The 14,237-nt window shown below is 36.2% G+C and overlaps 1 protein-coding gene across 1 annotated transcript in view; it reads right to left on the bottom strand.

The window, feature by feature from the left end:
• The window catches only part of rnf217 (ring finger protein 217), a 160,675-nt gene that overhangs the window by 76,028 nt on the left and 70,410 nt on the right, over positions 1-14,237 (bottom strand). The window contains exon 2 of the mRNA XM_039748403.1: positions 6,223-6,456. Within this exon, the coding sequence (XP_039604337.1) occupies positions 6,223-6,456 (234 nt within the window). The remainder of the gene's footprint in view (positions 1-6,222; positions 6,457-14,237) is intronic.

Here is a 14,237-nt window from a genome sequence, read left to right on the forward strand (position 1 = left end):
CCACAAACAGTAACGCTTGGTAATTTCAGGCGTGATCGCCCCGGAGCCATAAGCCAGGTTAGTATGAACATCAGATCAGTTCCCAGTCGTAGAGTACTGTAAGATGAAACGGGAGCAGATCAGCATAGTGAATATAATCATGGAGACAGATCGTCCAAAGGTCCTAGATCGCCAGGTACAAAGAAATGTTCATAGGTCTCATCCCGCGATCCACAGACTCAGCTGTTCCCAGTCAAAGTAGAGCCCTTAAAATCTGTAAATATTAAGCCAAATCCATGCAATTCAAGTCGGCTGTACCCACGAACTATACATACAATAAAAGAAATAAAACAAGTGTAGGAAAGTGTAGAATTAAGGTGAATTTTGTGAAAAGTGTTGTTAACAGGGAGGAGTGGCAGCAACATGCGTGCGCCAACGTCCCCTCACCTAGAAAATAGAGCTCAGTGATTCTAAACGTTGCACTGTCACAGGGTACCACCTTTGCTACCTGTCAGTTTGTGAACTTTGTGTTCTGCTAGATCTGCCCTGGTCAACCACGCTATTACTGTGAAGTAAAAGTAGGAGCAACAGCAACTCTGCCATGAAGTGGTAGACCACACAAACTCTCAGTGAAGAGATGGCAACTGCTGAAGCACATAGCGTATAAAAATCACCCATCCTCTGTTATATTACACACACCAGCATTCCAAACTGCCTCTGGCAGAAATATCAGCACAAGAATTGTGTGTTGGGAGCTACAAAAAATTGGTTTACATGGCTGAGCAGCTGCACACAAGCCTTTGATCACTATACGCTACGCCAAGCTTCAGCTGGAGTGGTGTAAACAACCTACCATTGCACACCAGAGCAATGTAAAACACATTCTCTGGAGTAATGAGTCACGCTTCACTATCTGGCAGTCTGATGGACAAATCTGGGTTTTGCATATACCAGGAAAACACTACCTTCTGTACTGCATAGTGCCTACTGTAAAGTTTGGTGGAGGAGTAATAATGGTCTGGGGCTGTTTTTCAGGGTTTGGTCTAGGCCCTTTGGTTCCACTGAAAGGTACTGTTAATGCAGTATACAAAAATATTTTATACAACTGTGAGCTTTCAACTATGTGGCAACAATTTGAAAATGGCAAATTTCTGTTATAGCATGACTGTGGCTCTGTGCACAAAGCCAGATTCATAAAGACATAATTTAACAAGTCCGTTATGGAGGAACTCGAGTGGTCTACAAAGAGTCGACCTGAACCCTGCTGAACACCTTTGGGATGAATCTGATGTGAGCCCGACTGTCTCATCGCTACCTGACCTCACAAATGCTCTTTCTACTGAATAGGTGCACATTCCCACAGACACACTCCATAATCTTATGGAAAGCCTTCCTAGAAGTGTAGAAGTTATTTTAGCCACACAGGAAAGGGGGTGGTTTGGTGCTTGAGTAACTACATATTACTGTCCATGGTTTTGAAATGAGCTGTCCAACAAGCTTTATATAGGTGTGATGATCAGATGTCCACAAAACTTTGGCTATGTAGTATATGTATTGTATATTTATCAATGTGGGCGCTAGGTGGTCTTTTGGTTTTGGAACTCCTAGAATTTTATTTTCTCCAACATCATGCCAGCTGGAGGCTTTGTATTCTTCTCCACCCTGTCCATTTGGCCATGTCACTGGACTGACTTATAGGATTTCAACTATTAGAAACTCAAAAACTGTCTATAGATAATGGTAATTTAAGTTATGCTTAATTCCATTAGGGACTCTTAAGTTTTTATAATTTTTAATTTATTTGTTTAGTTTGTTATTTCAACTGTCTTTTCTTTGTAATTGGTATTCTTTGAACTACAGTTTTTGTATGAAATTGTGCTATACAAATAAATGCTGTTTGTTGTCATCATTTAGCTGGGAGACTTGACATGGAACAGGCTGATTAATCACCTACCTGCTGGACAGGGTTCAAAGCCCTTTGGAAAGGCTCAGGAAGTAGCTGAGGCCTTCAAAGCTGTGTGTTAAACAGTTGTACTTTTCCTTCTTCTATATTTTGTGTTATCCTGAAAATTACTTCAAGCAAAATTTCCTATTTTTTTCAATGGAATTTCCTGTCTATATCAAATAAGTTTTATAAAATAGGCCTCATGGCAGGGGAAAAAAGAGACAGCATTACATTTAGCATGGATAGTAAGGTGTCAAATGGAAGTACAAAGGTTGGTAAAGCTCAAGGAATAGTTGCTTAGCAAAAGCACTTTAAAGCTTGAGTGGGTGCTAGAAGCTGTGGTTGTGAGCCATGGTGTTGTTTTGATAGAAACAAAAAGGAAGGTAAGAAGGATGAGAAAAAGTGGTGTCCTCAGAGGCAGGAATCAACAGCATCTGTTCAAACTTAACAGGTCTACCACGAGATACTCCACTGAAATATTAATTCCTATCTACAGAGTTTGAAAGGGGACCCCTCACGGTTGCCAACCTTAAAATTTGCTTTTAAAACTTGAACTCAGGTATTTTTTTACTGACATATATTTTTAGTGACACTCTTAAAGCAACATATACAAAAATTATCACACTTGCTCTACTCCAATAATGTGTCCTTTAGCTTTACCAATATCACCATTCTTCAAGCTGCTTCCAAATATCCCTTACACCGCTGTAAGAAATTAAAAAATTCTTTTTGTACCACAAACAATATGCATTTTAAGAACTTTTATATCAGTCCCTGTCCATTCCATATAATCTGCCTCTTTAGTCCAAGCTGTTTACAAACGGCAATGCTGGACTTTTTGTGGTTGATCATCGTGTCTGGCTGTGCTCATATTAACCGATTTGTTATATATGTCCTGATATTTATTTGACAGGCAAATAACTAGACAAATGACCAATTGTGACTGGGAATTACATGGAGACTGATTTGAAGGGTTGCTGTCTTGAATGGATTTTTTTTTAAATGGACAGTCAAATGTATTTATGGAGCAACAAACATGATTTTACATTTTTTTGCATACTCTCAGTAAATTTACAAATGGTTGGCAATCCTACCCTTAACTGAAGTGGTTTACATTTACATGCATGTCTGCTTACTATGAACAGAGATGCCCCACTCCACACCCCAGCTCTCCAAAATCCTTTACATATATATTTACATCTGCAGACTTTAAAGGCGAGACCACATACCACTGACAAGAAACTTCAAAATATTACTTGAATGAATGATCCTAATAATCATAATAATATATACACAAATTTCAGTTACTTCTACTGATTATCCATTTCAATTTAAATGGCAATGAAAGTCATGTCACTATAAAAAGCAAAAATTGTATATACCATTTTCAACAGCAGGCATTTGTAATGACCTAGTAATACTATTATTTCAATAACATCTTCATATAAAAGCAGCTTACAACATTCAAAACCATTTTTACAATTTCACCACAGGCAGGTGAAGTGGCATACTCAGGGTCTCAGAGCATCAATTGCAGTATTTGATCCCACAACCTCAGGGTTTGAATCCTGAACTCTAAAGCCTTAACCTACACAAACTACCTACCAATAATATTATTCCTTCATCCAAAAAAAAGAAAAATGTGTATACAGAAAAGTACTTAGTTACTGTACATGGTACATCTAATATATCCAATATACAAACAGCAGTATAACTGAGGCCCTTTCTTTTACAAAACTTCTGTTATTAAATCATATTAGTGCCCATAAAACGCCATGGACATTTTCACATTACACTGTAATACAACACTGAAAATGAGTGGATTCAATATGTCTTTTTTCACACTGCAAAACAGAAAAAGACTCTTTATTGACAAAGTGAAAATATATCTGTGCAAAGTGGTCTAAGTTAATTGCTGATCAGTGCCAAAAAATCCAAATTAAATCCAAAGTAATTCAAGGTTGTATGAAATTAAGATATGAAAACGTTTATTGGGGTGAATGGATATCCAGAACGTGCCTGGTGTCAGAGGAGATGAATAACAACTGATACAAGACAATAAGATAAAAACTGATATAGTTAAAATGACATGTTAGACAGGAAATAATATGCTCTTTTTCAAGTTAATTTTAAACTTAAACAAATCTTTAGAATTCCTCTAGTAGATTTACTACATGTGGCATTGATGGACTATTAATGTAGACCAACTTTTCAACATCATAAAGAAACACCTTTTGTTCAGATCTTTATCACCTGCATTTCAAAACAAGTAATCCACCTGAAGGTGAGTATGTTTTGGCTTGGCCCATACCTGGAAGGGAGAGCATCTAGAAAAAAAAAAAGCTTGGATTGCTTCTGGAAGAGTTGTTGGTGAGGTCATTAGTGGCCACTTACCAAGTGCTATGTGTGTATATCCCAATGTCCCACTACAGTGAGGAGAGCACTGTGCTGTAAACATTGGAAAAGTGCTTCTGGTGAGATGTAAAACAGAGATTCTGACTGTCTGTTAAGGTTGTGTGGTATACCAGCACTAAAAAAGTAGTGAAACACACTAATTTTAAAACAGCCAATATTTCAGGAGTTTTTGTACCAGAAGTAAACATCAACTTTCCACTTGACACTCGGTAAAAGAGACCGGCAAAAACATACCAAAACAAGCTGTACATTTCACAAACGTGGCAGACCAGGGAGGCATGCAGTTTTGCAGTGCACCAGGGAGGATGAGGTAAGAGGGGGGGTTTGGAGTTATTTGTTATTTGCTTCAGAACCATTTTGGGTATCTTTCATAAAGAGTGGGGAGTTTCCCAATGTCCTGGTTAAACTGACCACCATGACCTGGTGAATTTGACATCCTAATTATTCCCTGTCCCATATTGACTAAATATCTCTGCTATATAGCAGATAGCTATGTGTGGTGAGCATACTGGCAAAAAATGACTGCCATCACTACATCCTATATACTGGTGGTGGTCGAAGTGGTTCGATACAAAGTGCTTTGAGAAGTGTACAAAAGTGCTGTATAAATGTATAATGTAATTATTCCCTTATAGTCCCCAGTATCTGTGGTTGTTTGTAAAGGCAAATAACCAGGTTTTTGATAGTAACAACAAATAGTGTTGACTGGAGGAAGTCATGGGGGATAGGGAGGTCTGATTGCTACTACAATCACCAAGAAAAGCTTAATAAAAATAATGATGATGATGATAACAATTACCCATTACCTCTATTAATTGCCCCTAATCTCGCTGCTTAACTGTTCACAATATCATTTAGGCTACTTATAAACTAGTTAAGGAGCCTATCTAAAATTAATTATATCAATAATTATATGCTTTGTTTCTTCTTGGTCTAAGCTGAATTGAAGCAATAATGGATGGAGCCATTTCATCACTAGGATCATATGTCACTGCAAATAATTGACTAGTGTGCATAAACTGGCTACAATTACTCTAAAAGTTTCTTAATTGATCAGGCTGAATAACTGAGAAAAATAGATATTATCAGTGATGACAGTAATAATGTATGAAAGAAGGAAAAGTGTAAAGGGCTACCAGATTTATAAAGATTATCTTTTGAAAATAGTGCTACTAAGACAGAATACTGATGAATCTCTATATGTTGATGTGTGGCAAGATGAGTCCCAGGGAGGTTTTATTATTACTACTATTATATCATGGCCTAGTGGCATCATTACCGGAATTAGGATAATAATGTAATTGACAAGTGTCAGGTGGAGTTTGCTACAAAATAAAAGAGGGTGAGCCAGTATTATAGGGTGGAAAATGAAAGAATACAGCAATTGCTTGGAGAAAGGTTGGTGTGACAAGTGTTTTGAGGCTGGAGAACTGGACAGGCAGGATTAGCTCTACTGAGCAATTTTAAGGGAACAGAACTGACAGTTATGCAGAGGTTTCAGTGTGTGGCAAAGTTCACGTCTGCTAAATAAAGGAGCAGATAAGGACAGAAAGATGTGACAGGAAAACTGCTGTGTCAAACAACTATGATTTTAAAACATATTTAATTTATTCATACATTCACCTGGGGGCACTGTTTGTTTTATGAAATGATTTTGAAAAAAGATGTATTTATTGAATGCATAGTATGCACTTTTTGGACACTTTTGTATTAAATAATAACCTTCCTCTATTCTTTTGAATAAGAGTCTTGCCTGTTTCCTCACTTTACCTGGTTCATCTCCATCGTGACTACTGATGTCCCAGAACTTAAAGTTGTACCCACCGCTGAGGGCACAGGACATCATAGGATGCCACATTTAAGTTTTAAGATGGTGAACTTACCTTAAACTTGCTCTCTGACTTGCTAGGAGTATAAATAGTGCTTCTGGATTTAAAGGTGGTGAAGTGCTTGCACTGAGGACAAGGTTTAGTGCTCGAGTCCACCCTGCTGAGCTCCAGGAAGTACCTGTACTTTAGCACTTCATCATTGGGCAAGTGGGCCACAACAGTGCTTTCTTCAAGGTGCTCATTGCATTCTGTAATTGGGCACTTAACAGAGACCTGACCAAGTTGTACCTGAAAAAAAGAATACAAAAAACAAGAAAACCTACTATTATTTTTTTAATATAAGGAATAATACACAAAGTAGTTAATGATACCAATTACATAAAAAACACAAGAATGAACAGCATTTTATCACCAATGATTGATTCTATGTCTAGAAAAGTCTTTAAATGATTATTGACTACAGATGCAAATACACAACCATAATCCCCACAACCACCTCTTACTGATCCTATCTATCTAATAAACTGAATAAATTTCTACAGCATGTCTGTGTGACCTTCCTAATGGCTCTACAGTTCATTTACATTATTTTTTTCCTTAGAAATCTCCTTACTGTGAACAAAGTATGTTTTCACCAGAGACCAAAAAACGCAGAGCAGCAGGCGTGACTAATGTCTTTCGCTCACTCTTCCTCCTACCAAAATATTGATAAATTGGCACCTGTTTTTCCAGACATCTTAAATCTGTTTTTAAATGCAGAAGTTTTGCCTGTAATAAGGTCCAGAATATCAGCAATTAGCTTAGCCTCTAAAAAGTAAAACAAATGTTTGAAGACCAGTGGCATTGACCTATGTAATGGTGAAAATCTTTGAACTTCAAATGTTCTGCATCTCAAAGTCTTTCACTGACTCTCTTCTCAACATCAGTTTGCTTACTAAGTCAGATGATCAGTGGAAGATGCAGTAAATATTGCTCCCTACTGTATCTTAAAACATTTAAATTTTCCAAGTACTTATGTCAGGTTCTTATTTGAGGATTAATATAATTATACCAGACCTTCTGTTACACTCCTACACATTAATAAGGTTGTAGTTCTCTGCATCTTTCATTATCAAGCAAACAGACACCAGAGTGAGTATCAATCAGGACTCCAGACTATGAGCACAGTTTTTCCTCTGGGATGTGTTCTGTCACCATTGTTTTACTCCCACGACACAAATTATTTCACCTTCAGTCCCATATCAAAAAAGGGGAATTGTCTGTTATGTTAGTAATCTGCTATGAGAACAGTGGAAATTGTTCTAAATCTTTAGAAACATCCTGCCTCCACTTACAGTACTTGCAGAAAATGATATAATGTACTACTGCTGTATTTGAAAACTATTCATGAAGTACAGCTATACTAATTTAAAACCAAATGTTTTTCTCAAATTTCTGAAATTAATTTATTACAATACACTATAGAGTCAGCTTCCTAGCCTGTAGTTCTGTGGTTAAATGATGTGTATGTTGCCTTCCTTTAATCAAAATGGAAAATACATTAGCATATTAAATACAGAGGAGTCTGAGGCGGGGAGTCAGACTCGGAGTCAGAAGTACCAGAAACTAAGGAGTCGTAGCCGAAGGATTTATCTACCGACTCCACAGCCCTGCTTTAATGAAGATGTTAATTTTCATAATCCTGAAAAACAAATAAAACTGCATGCATTGTGATTTCAAATAATTAAAAAATAAATGAAAATCAAAATGTATTTTAAACTCGGAGCAAAAAAGGAAAACACACATTTGCACCGTGATACAAAAATCTTTCCTGTAAAATGAGCAAAGAATCTGGAATGTAACAGCACATTTTTTTTTAATATTGCCAAAAAATATTTCAATATTTCAGGGATTTAAAATAATAAAAAAGAACTTATGGGCCCTGTACTATTTACCTGATTGTCAAAAAATGTGCTCTAAAAAGCCATTAAATAACCTCATAACTTGGCAGGTTGATCACGAGACTTTAACAGGGAAATCTTAAAGCTATCATTATTAGACCATTCATCACATCTAATTCATGTATTTTCTGTGTAATCCTCTTCCATACCTACTCTTTTATATAATCAGTTAGGCATTTACTTTGAACATTGCAAATGAAAATCATCTAAAGAAAACCATTAGAGGCAGCAGTAATGACATCTACTGTACTCATTAGCTAAGCTTATCTACATTTTCCTTTCCTGTAGTATACCCCCTCCTTTAATTAAACAATGACTTCACAGAGACCTCATTATACTATAATGCAGTAACTGTGGAATAAAAAAGCCTAGTTAAAATCAAAGTTTTTTAACATCTAATAAATTCATATTAAAATGTAAGTGATTAACTGACCTTGAAGTGAGATAAAATTGATATGAAATGACTGCATTTTCATCTGCTGATTCATTTTGATATGCCTTAATCATTTCTTTTTATACCATATGCTAAAATTATTTTTCTTTGATCAATCATTTTCTCCCAGATTATCCATTGTGCCTGGCTTCAGAAAGTTATCTCTGCTCGTCTCTTATACTTGGTCATGGTTTAGACAGAAGTTTATAATCAGACGAGTTGCTCTAGATATCCTCTTTTTGTTGACATTCCTCTGAATCAGCAGTGCCTTTCTTTTTCATCAGGTTTTTTTTGGCTATGCTTATTTTAACTCTATGCTACTGATGGGCTCTAATGTCTTCTGATGACAGTTGCAGGACATTTAACCACAGAAAATCTCTTACTAAATAATATTAAACCCAGTGCATAACTATTGTTGGTTGCTTGTTTTCAACAGCACAAAATAAATCCACAAGTGTATGTACCTAGACACTGTAGGACCACCAAACAAGTGGTACATAAAACATTAAAACTAAAAGGATGAATACTAACAATCCCAGGTATTTTCTTAGATCCTCTGGTTAAATCATTTACTCCTCAGCTACTACTAACCAATCTCTTATATATATTTCTCTTCTGGTCCATCCTGCTTCCTCTTCAAACCTGGTTCCACCCACATGCAGCCCACACGGCATTCCTCGATTCCTATTCATCCTCTTCCAAACCCTTCCCCATGCTGCCTGCGGCCTCCCATACACCCCCACGCTGCTTTTCTCGAGTCCTATTCCTCCTTCGGACTACCGCGTTCCCCGCTCCTCTCTCATGTCCCCATTGGTGTCATGTCACCGCCCGATATATACATAGACACAGAATTACTAGACGCCGCATGATCAGCAGTATCGTACGTCAACGTCGCCACCACATTGTGAGCGGCACTGCTGCAGAGTGAAGTAATGAATAATGTGCTCTTGGGATTGTACAAACCGCTGTACGCTCCAAACCAGATCCCGGGGGATTACATTTCGTAGGTAAGGCTGAAAAATTGTTTTGGTTATATTTGGCCATTAGAAAATCCCGTTTTATAATCTTAGCACTCAAGGTCACCATATGATAAAATTAAACAAAATTAGTAAACTTAAAACAAGAGAATGACAAATAATTAGCAATAATTAGCAAACAAACAAAGATAACAGGCAGTAACAGTGTAAAATTCACAATTGGTATGCCAGTTTAAAAAGATAAGTTTTGGGGGCAGTTTTAAAATGTGTTATTCAATCGAGGTGACTTACAGTATATGAGAGGAAAGAGAATTCCCGAGTTGAGGACCACTATGAGAGACACTTGAGCTCCCATAGAACAGAGTCTGATGTGTGGTACAGAAAGTAGAGCTGCAGATGAGGGTCTGAGTGAGCGAGAGGGAGTGTCAGTCTGGAGGAGATTAGTGAGGTTGTGGAGAGCTTTAAATGTTAAGATCAGTATTTTGCATTGTATTTTGTAGTTAACAGGGAGCCAGTGACAGTGAGAGAGAATAGGTGTAACATGTTCAGTGGATTTAGAACAGGTTATTATCCTGGTAGCAGAATTTTAAAGAAGCTGTAAGCGATGGATACGTTTTTGTGTAATTCCAGATAGAATAGCATTACAGTAATATGTGAGGTGACTAGGGCATTAATCAATACTTCAGTACTGTGTTGCATAAGAACAGGACGTCTAGAAATGTTGTTTCGGATATGGAAGAAGGCAGTCCAAGAAATGTTACTTATATGGGAGGAATTATTTAATAATAATAATTATTATTATTATTTAATAATTGCCATTATTAGTATATAAATGGCTATAACTAATTTCATGTAAATGATTCGCCAAAATCTGTTGTATGTAAACGATACTGTTTTAAACATTATTGTTTTTTCATCAGAAAACCGGTTTCCACGTCTACCTGTATTAGTTTAAATGGCACTTTTGCCAGTTGCAATAGGGTGGGCGCGCTGAAGTATTGTGTCGACTGGGCAGCATAGTGAATGCGGCGTCTAACTATATATGTCTATGGATATCTAGCCCGACCGCGTGACCTTTCACTTCGGCCATGTCTGCGCCTGAGAGTGTTTTCCGTAGCTTGCTACAGGAAGGTACTCTCTCGACCATTGGCATTGGTTCCGCTCCTTGCTAATGGTTTCGCTCCTTGCAATTTTCGTTATACTGCGACGGTTGTTTCCTAAACCTTTGTTATAAAATGAATGACAGTATCTTCTCTGTTGACGGGTTTTTGTACAACGTCATCTGTATTCCGGGATCTGGTAACTGCCTGTTCCTATCAGTGGGTTATTTCTTGACACAAACGGTTGACGAAGGCAATGCACTATCACTACGACATAGGGCAGTAGATTTCGTTGTATCACATTGGGACAGATTTGGAGACGTTCCTCCTGTTCTTTTCAATGCAAGTCGAGTTATCACAACAAGTCAGGAGTACTATCAATACATGGCAACATCTGGAGTTTATGGTGGTGAAGCTGAAATTCAAGCTCTTCCTAGATTAGATTTTTCGACTCATTATCTGTCGTCTCCAGCAAAACACCTATTCATAACTGCGTCTTTCAAGAAGCATTTCTTTCTTCTTGATTTCTGAATTCCTTTCTCACCGTGTTCCGTTCCTATTCTTACATCGCCGTATGCTACAGCGGGCGTCGGCTAGTCTAATTTATTAGCTTACAAAGCTTAATAATTTTTACATGTATTATTTGAATTACTTTGTTTACTCTACTCTGCTAAACTCCAACTTGGCAATTTTAACATTTATGTTGATTATAAAAAATAATAATGATGTTAATAATACTTCAACATATTCTTTTAATGAGCATAGTTTGCCACCAATAATGGTGGAAGCACATGTAATTCAATTTAATGTAACATTTCTGGGATAGAAGATCAAATAGATGTTAATAGTGACGTGTCTGACCAGAAGAACTATTTACCATCTCTTTTCTGTGAGAATGTCTTTAAATATATTGAACTTCTGAAACCTTACAGATAACTTAGTTGTCTCTCCTTCATAAACTAATATGCTAGTCTTTGAAAATAATTAATGTCTTGAAGATGACCATTATCATCTAATTCTTCCACATGAAGCCTGAAAACCATAAGAACTGATTTAGATTGCTAGTGTTCTTGTTACCTTGGAACCTCTGCAGATTTTGTTTTTCATCTCCAGCCCTCTGGAGTTTTTTTTTTTTTATAATCATTGTTTTCTGTCCTCCTGGCCATCGGAACTTACTTTATTCTTTGTTAGTTAGTATTGCCCAATTTTATATTTTTCTTTTTTTCTTTCTTCATCTTGTAAAGCACTTTGAGCTACATAATTTGTTTGAAAATGTGCTATATAAATAAATGTTGTTATTGTTGTTTATGACTGGTTTTCTTTCAATCCAGGACACAATCAACTGTCTTTTTCAAAAAAGTAAAGGTTGACACCCTTGCCTTGGTAACCTGCTCCTTAGTATCATGCATGAATCTAATCATACTTAACTGCCATTCTCACTTTGTTACTGGCAATGTTGCCTATAGTCGCTGAGCTTCTACGGGAACCAGGTCTGGTACGGTCTTCTGTTCCCAAGTAACCGTGTCATCCAACTCTGTGTCCCTGAGAATTTTTGTCCCATCTGGAGTTTTCCAGAAAAACTTCCCTTTTCTCTCTGTCACTTTTATAGTTACACTGTTCTAGAAAATCTATGACAGTTGGTCACCCCTTCAAACAGTAAACAATACTTGTAACTTCCTGCATCAATTAACTCAATACAACTAAAATGTCTTTTGGACTTCAGAAATTGTTCTCAAACAATATTATTATTTTAAAAAAAACAGCTATAGATATTTCCATTGAAAAACATGTAAGTAAACTTCAGCAATAAGCATGTCACTTATCTAATTATGCCATTTTTGAGAAAGGTCATTCTTACTTGCAATGGTAATTTACTGCACAAGAACTACTTCATATTCAATATGAATAAGCAATTTGGAAAATCATTATCGCTGTATGTACTTTGTCCACCAAGTATAAAATTATATGTTTCCACATATAATCACAAACTGTAGTACAAATACAAAAGACAGGTATGTTGCCATCACAGTAAGATTATATTTAGTAACATGCATGATAGAGTGTGGGGTATTCTGTTGCAAACAGAATATTGCAGTTAAAGTAATCAATGTTTACACTGACACCTGATCCAGGATAAGCCCTTGTCTTTATCTTAAAACAGGCTCTGGCTCTCTCAGTTTTTAAATTTGAGAATGAAGAGTTTGAATTTGGAAGGTGTTAGAACATCCTGCAGACATAAATGTAAAAATATTCATTCATATGATCAGAGTTAAGCTGCCATGTCTTGAAAAATACTCTTGTACAAAAAACAACTTATGTTCCTATAGGCCTAACCTTATACAGTATCTTACTATCAGAATGGAATTATAAGTAGTCATTTGACATTTTACTGTACCTTTTGCTAATCTAAAATGGTCATTTTTGGTCTGATGAGGTCATAGTATTGCAAAATTAGTTGAAAACTAGTTTCAACTAAAACATTATCAGTAATGCTATTAGAAACTGTTTATGAAGGTGAAAAAAATATAAATGTAATTAGGTTCATTCCAAAAACTAATCCTATCAGAAAGTTTGAGCGTAAAACATTTCACTGTCCATGTGTTTCTAGCTATTCTTGAATCACAAACCTTTTTAAGCTTAGAATAGGCTGATAATGTTAAGCTTTACTCACAGCTGGCAGAGAATGAATACACTCATGAGGTATAAATTGTTTTAGTCAGTCAGGAATATGTCAGTCAGGTGACCTTTATCTTGCTATTTTTCACCTGTGTCTGCTGGAAAAAAACACCTTAGTCATTCTAAAGAAAAAAACGGCATATGCATATGAGAAAGGGCGGCTCTCTTATTCACCATTTTCAATGTAAGTGAGCTCATCAAAGCTTGAATGGTTTATGTACTATTAAGCATCAAATAAATATGTGTGTAAAAATTAGTTGCTCTAGTTCAATGCATTCTTAAATAACTTTTGTTGCTGAAAGATCACAGACTAAGCTAAGAAGACAAATGCCTAATATTTTTAAATTACAAGAAAGAACATTCAGCTAAAATGTTTTACTTTTCAACTGCTCTCACTCACTTTTGCTAACAGTTTTAAACTGCAACTAAAAAAAATATACAGCCTAACTTACAGTGTATATACAGTGTAACTTATGAAAAAAAAACAACAGAGCACCAGAAACTGCAAGACAAGTGAGAGGTACAATTTTGTTTTTAAATATAGGAAATTCTGAAGTAAAACTCCTGAGAAATAATAATAACAGAGAAATTACAAAAAATAAATGAAAAAAAAACTACAGAAAGAGAGTTTCTTACAATCACTTTATCAGAAAACTTCCCAAGTAACAAATCAAATTGAAATAATTAGCCTCTATCTTCACAGTACTGACTTTTTGGGATAATTTTGTATTTGGATATCCACAATTGGTATTAGGGGATTAATATAATTAAATCTTTTAAATCTTTCATGGCCAAAGGCTAGAAATTGACGAGGGGAGCTTTTCAGTGTAGATTTAAGAATGACTGATTTTATCTTGGACATACTAATTGGGTCACCACCACAAAGGCTGCTTTTCCACATGAAGACTACCACTTACAACTACAACCTAAATTCCAAAAAAGT

Source organism: Polypterus senegalus, chromosome 3, assembly GCF_016835505.1.
Source record: "Polypterus senegalus isolate Bchr_013 chromosome 3, ASM1683550v1, whole genome shotgun sequence".
Lineage (NCBI taxonomy): Eukaryota > Metazoa > Chordata > Cladistia > Polypteriformes > Polypteridae > Polypterus > Polypterus senegalus.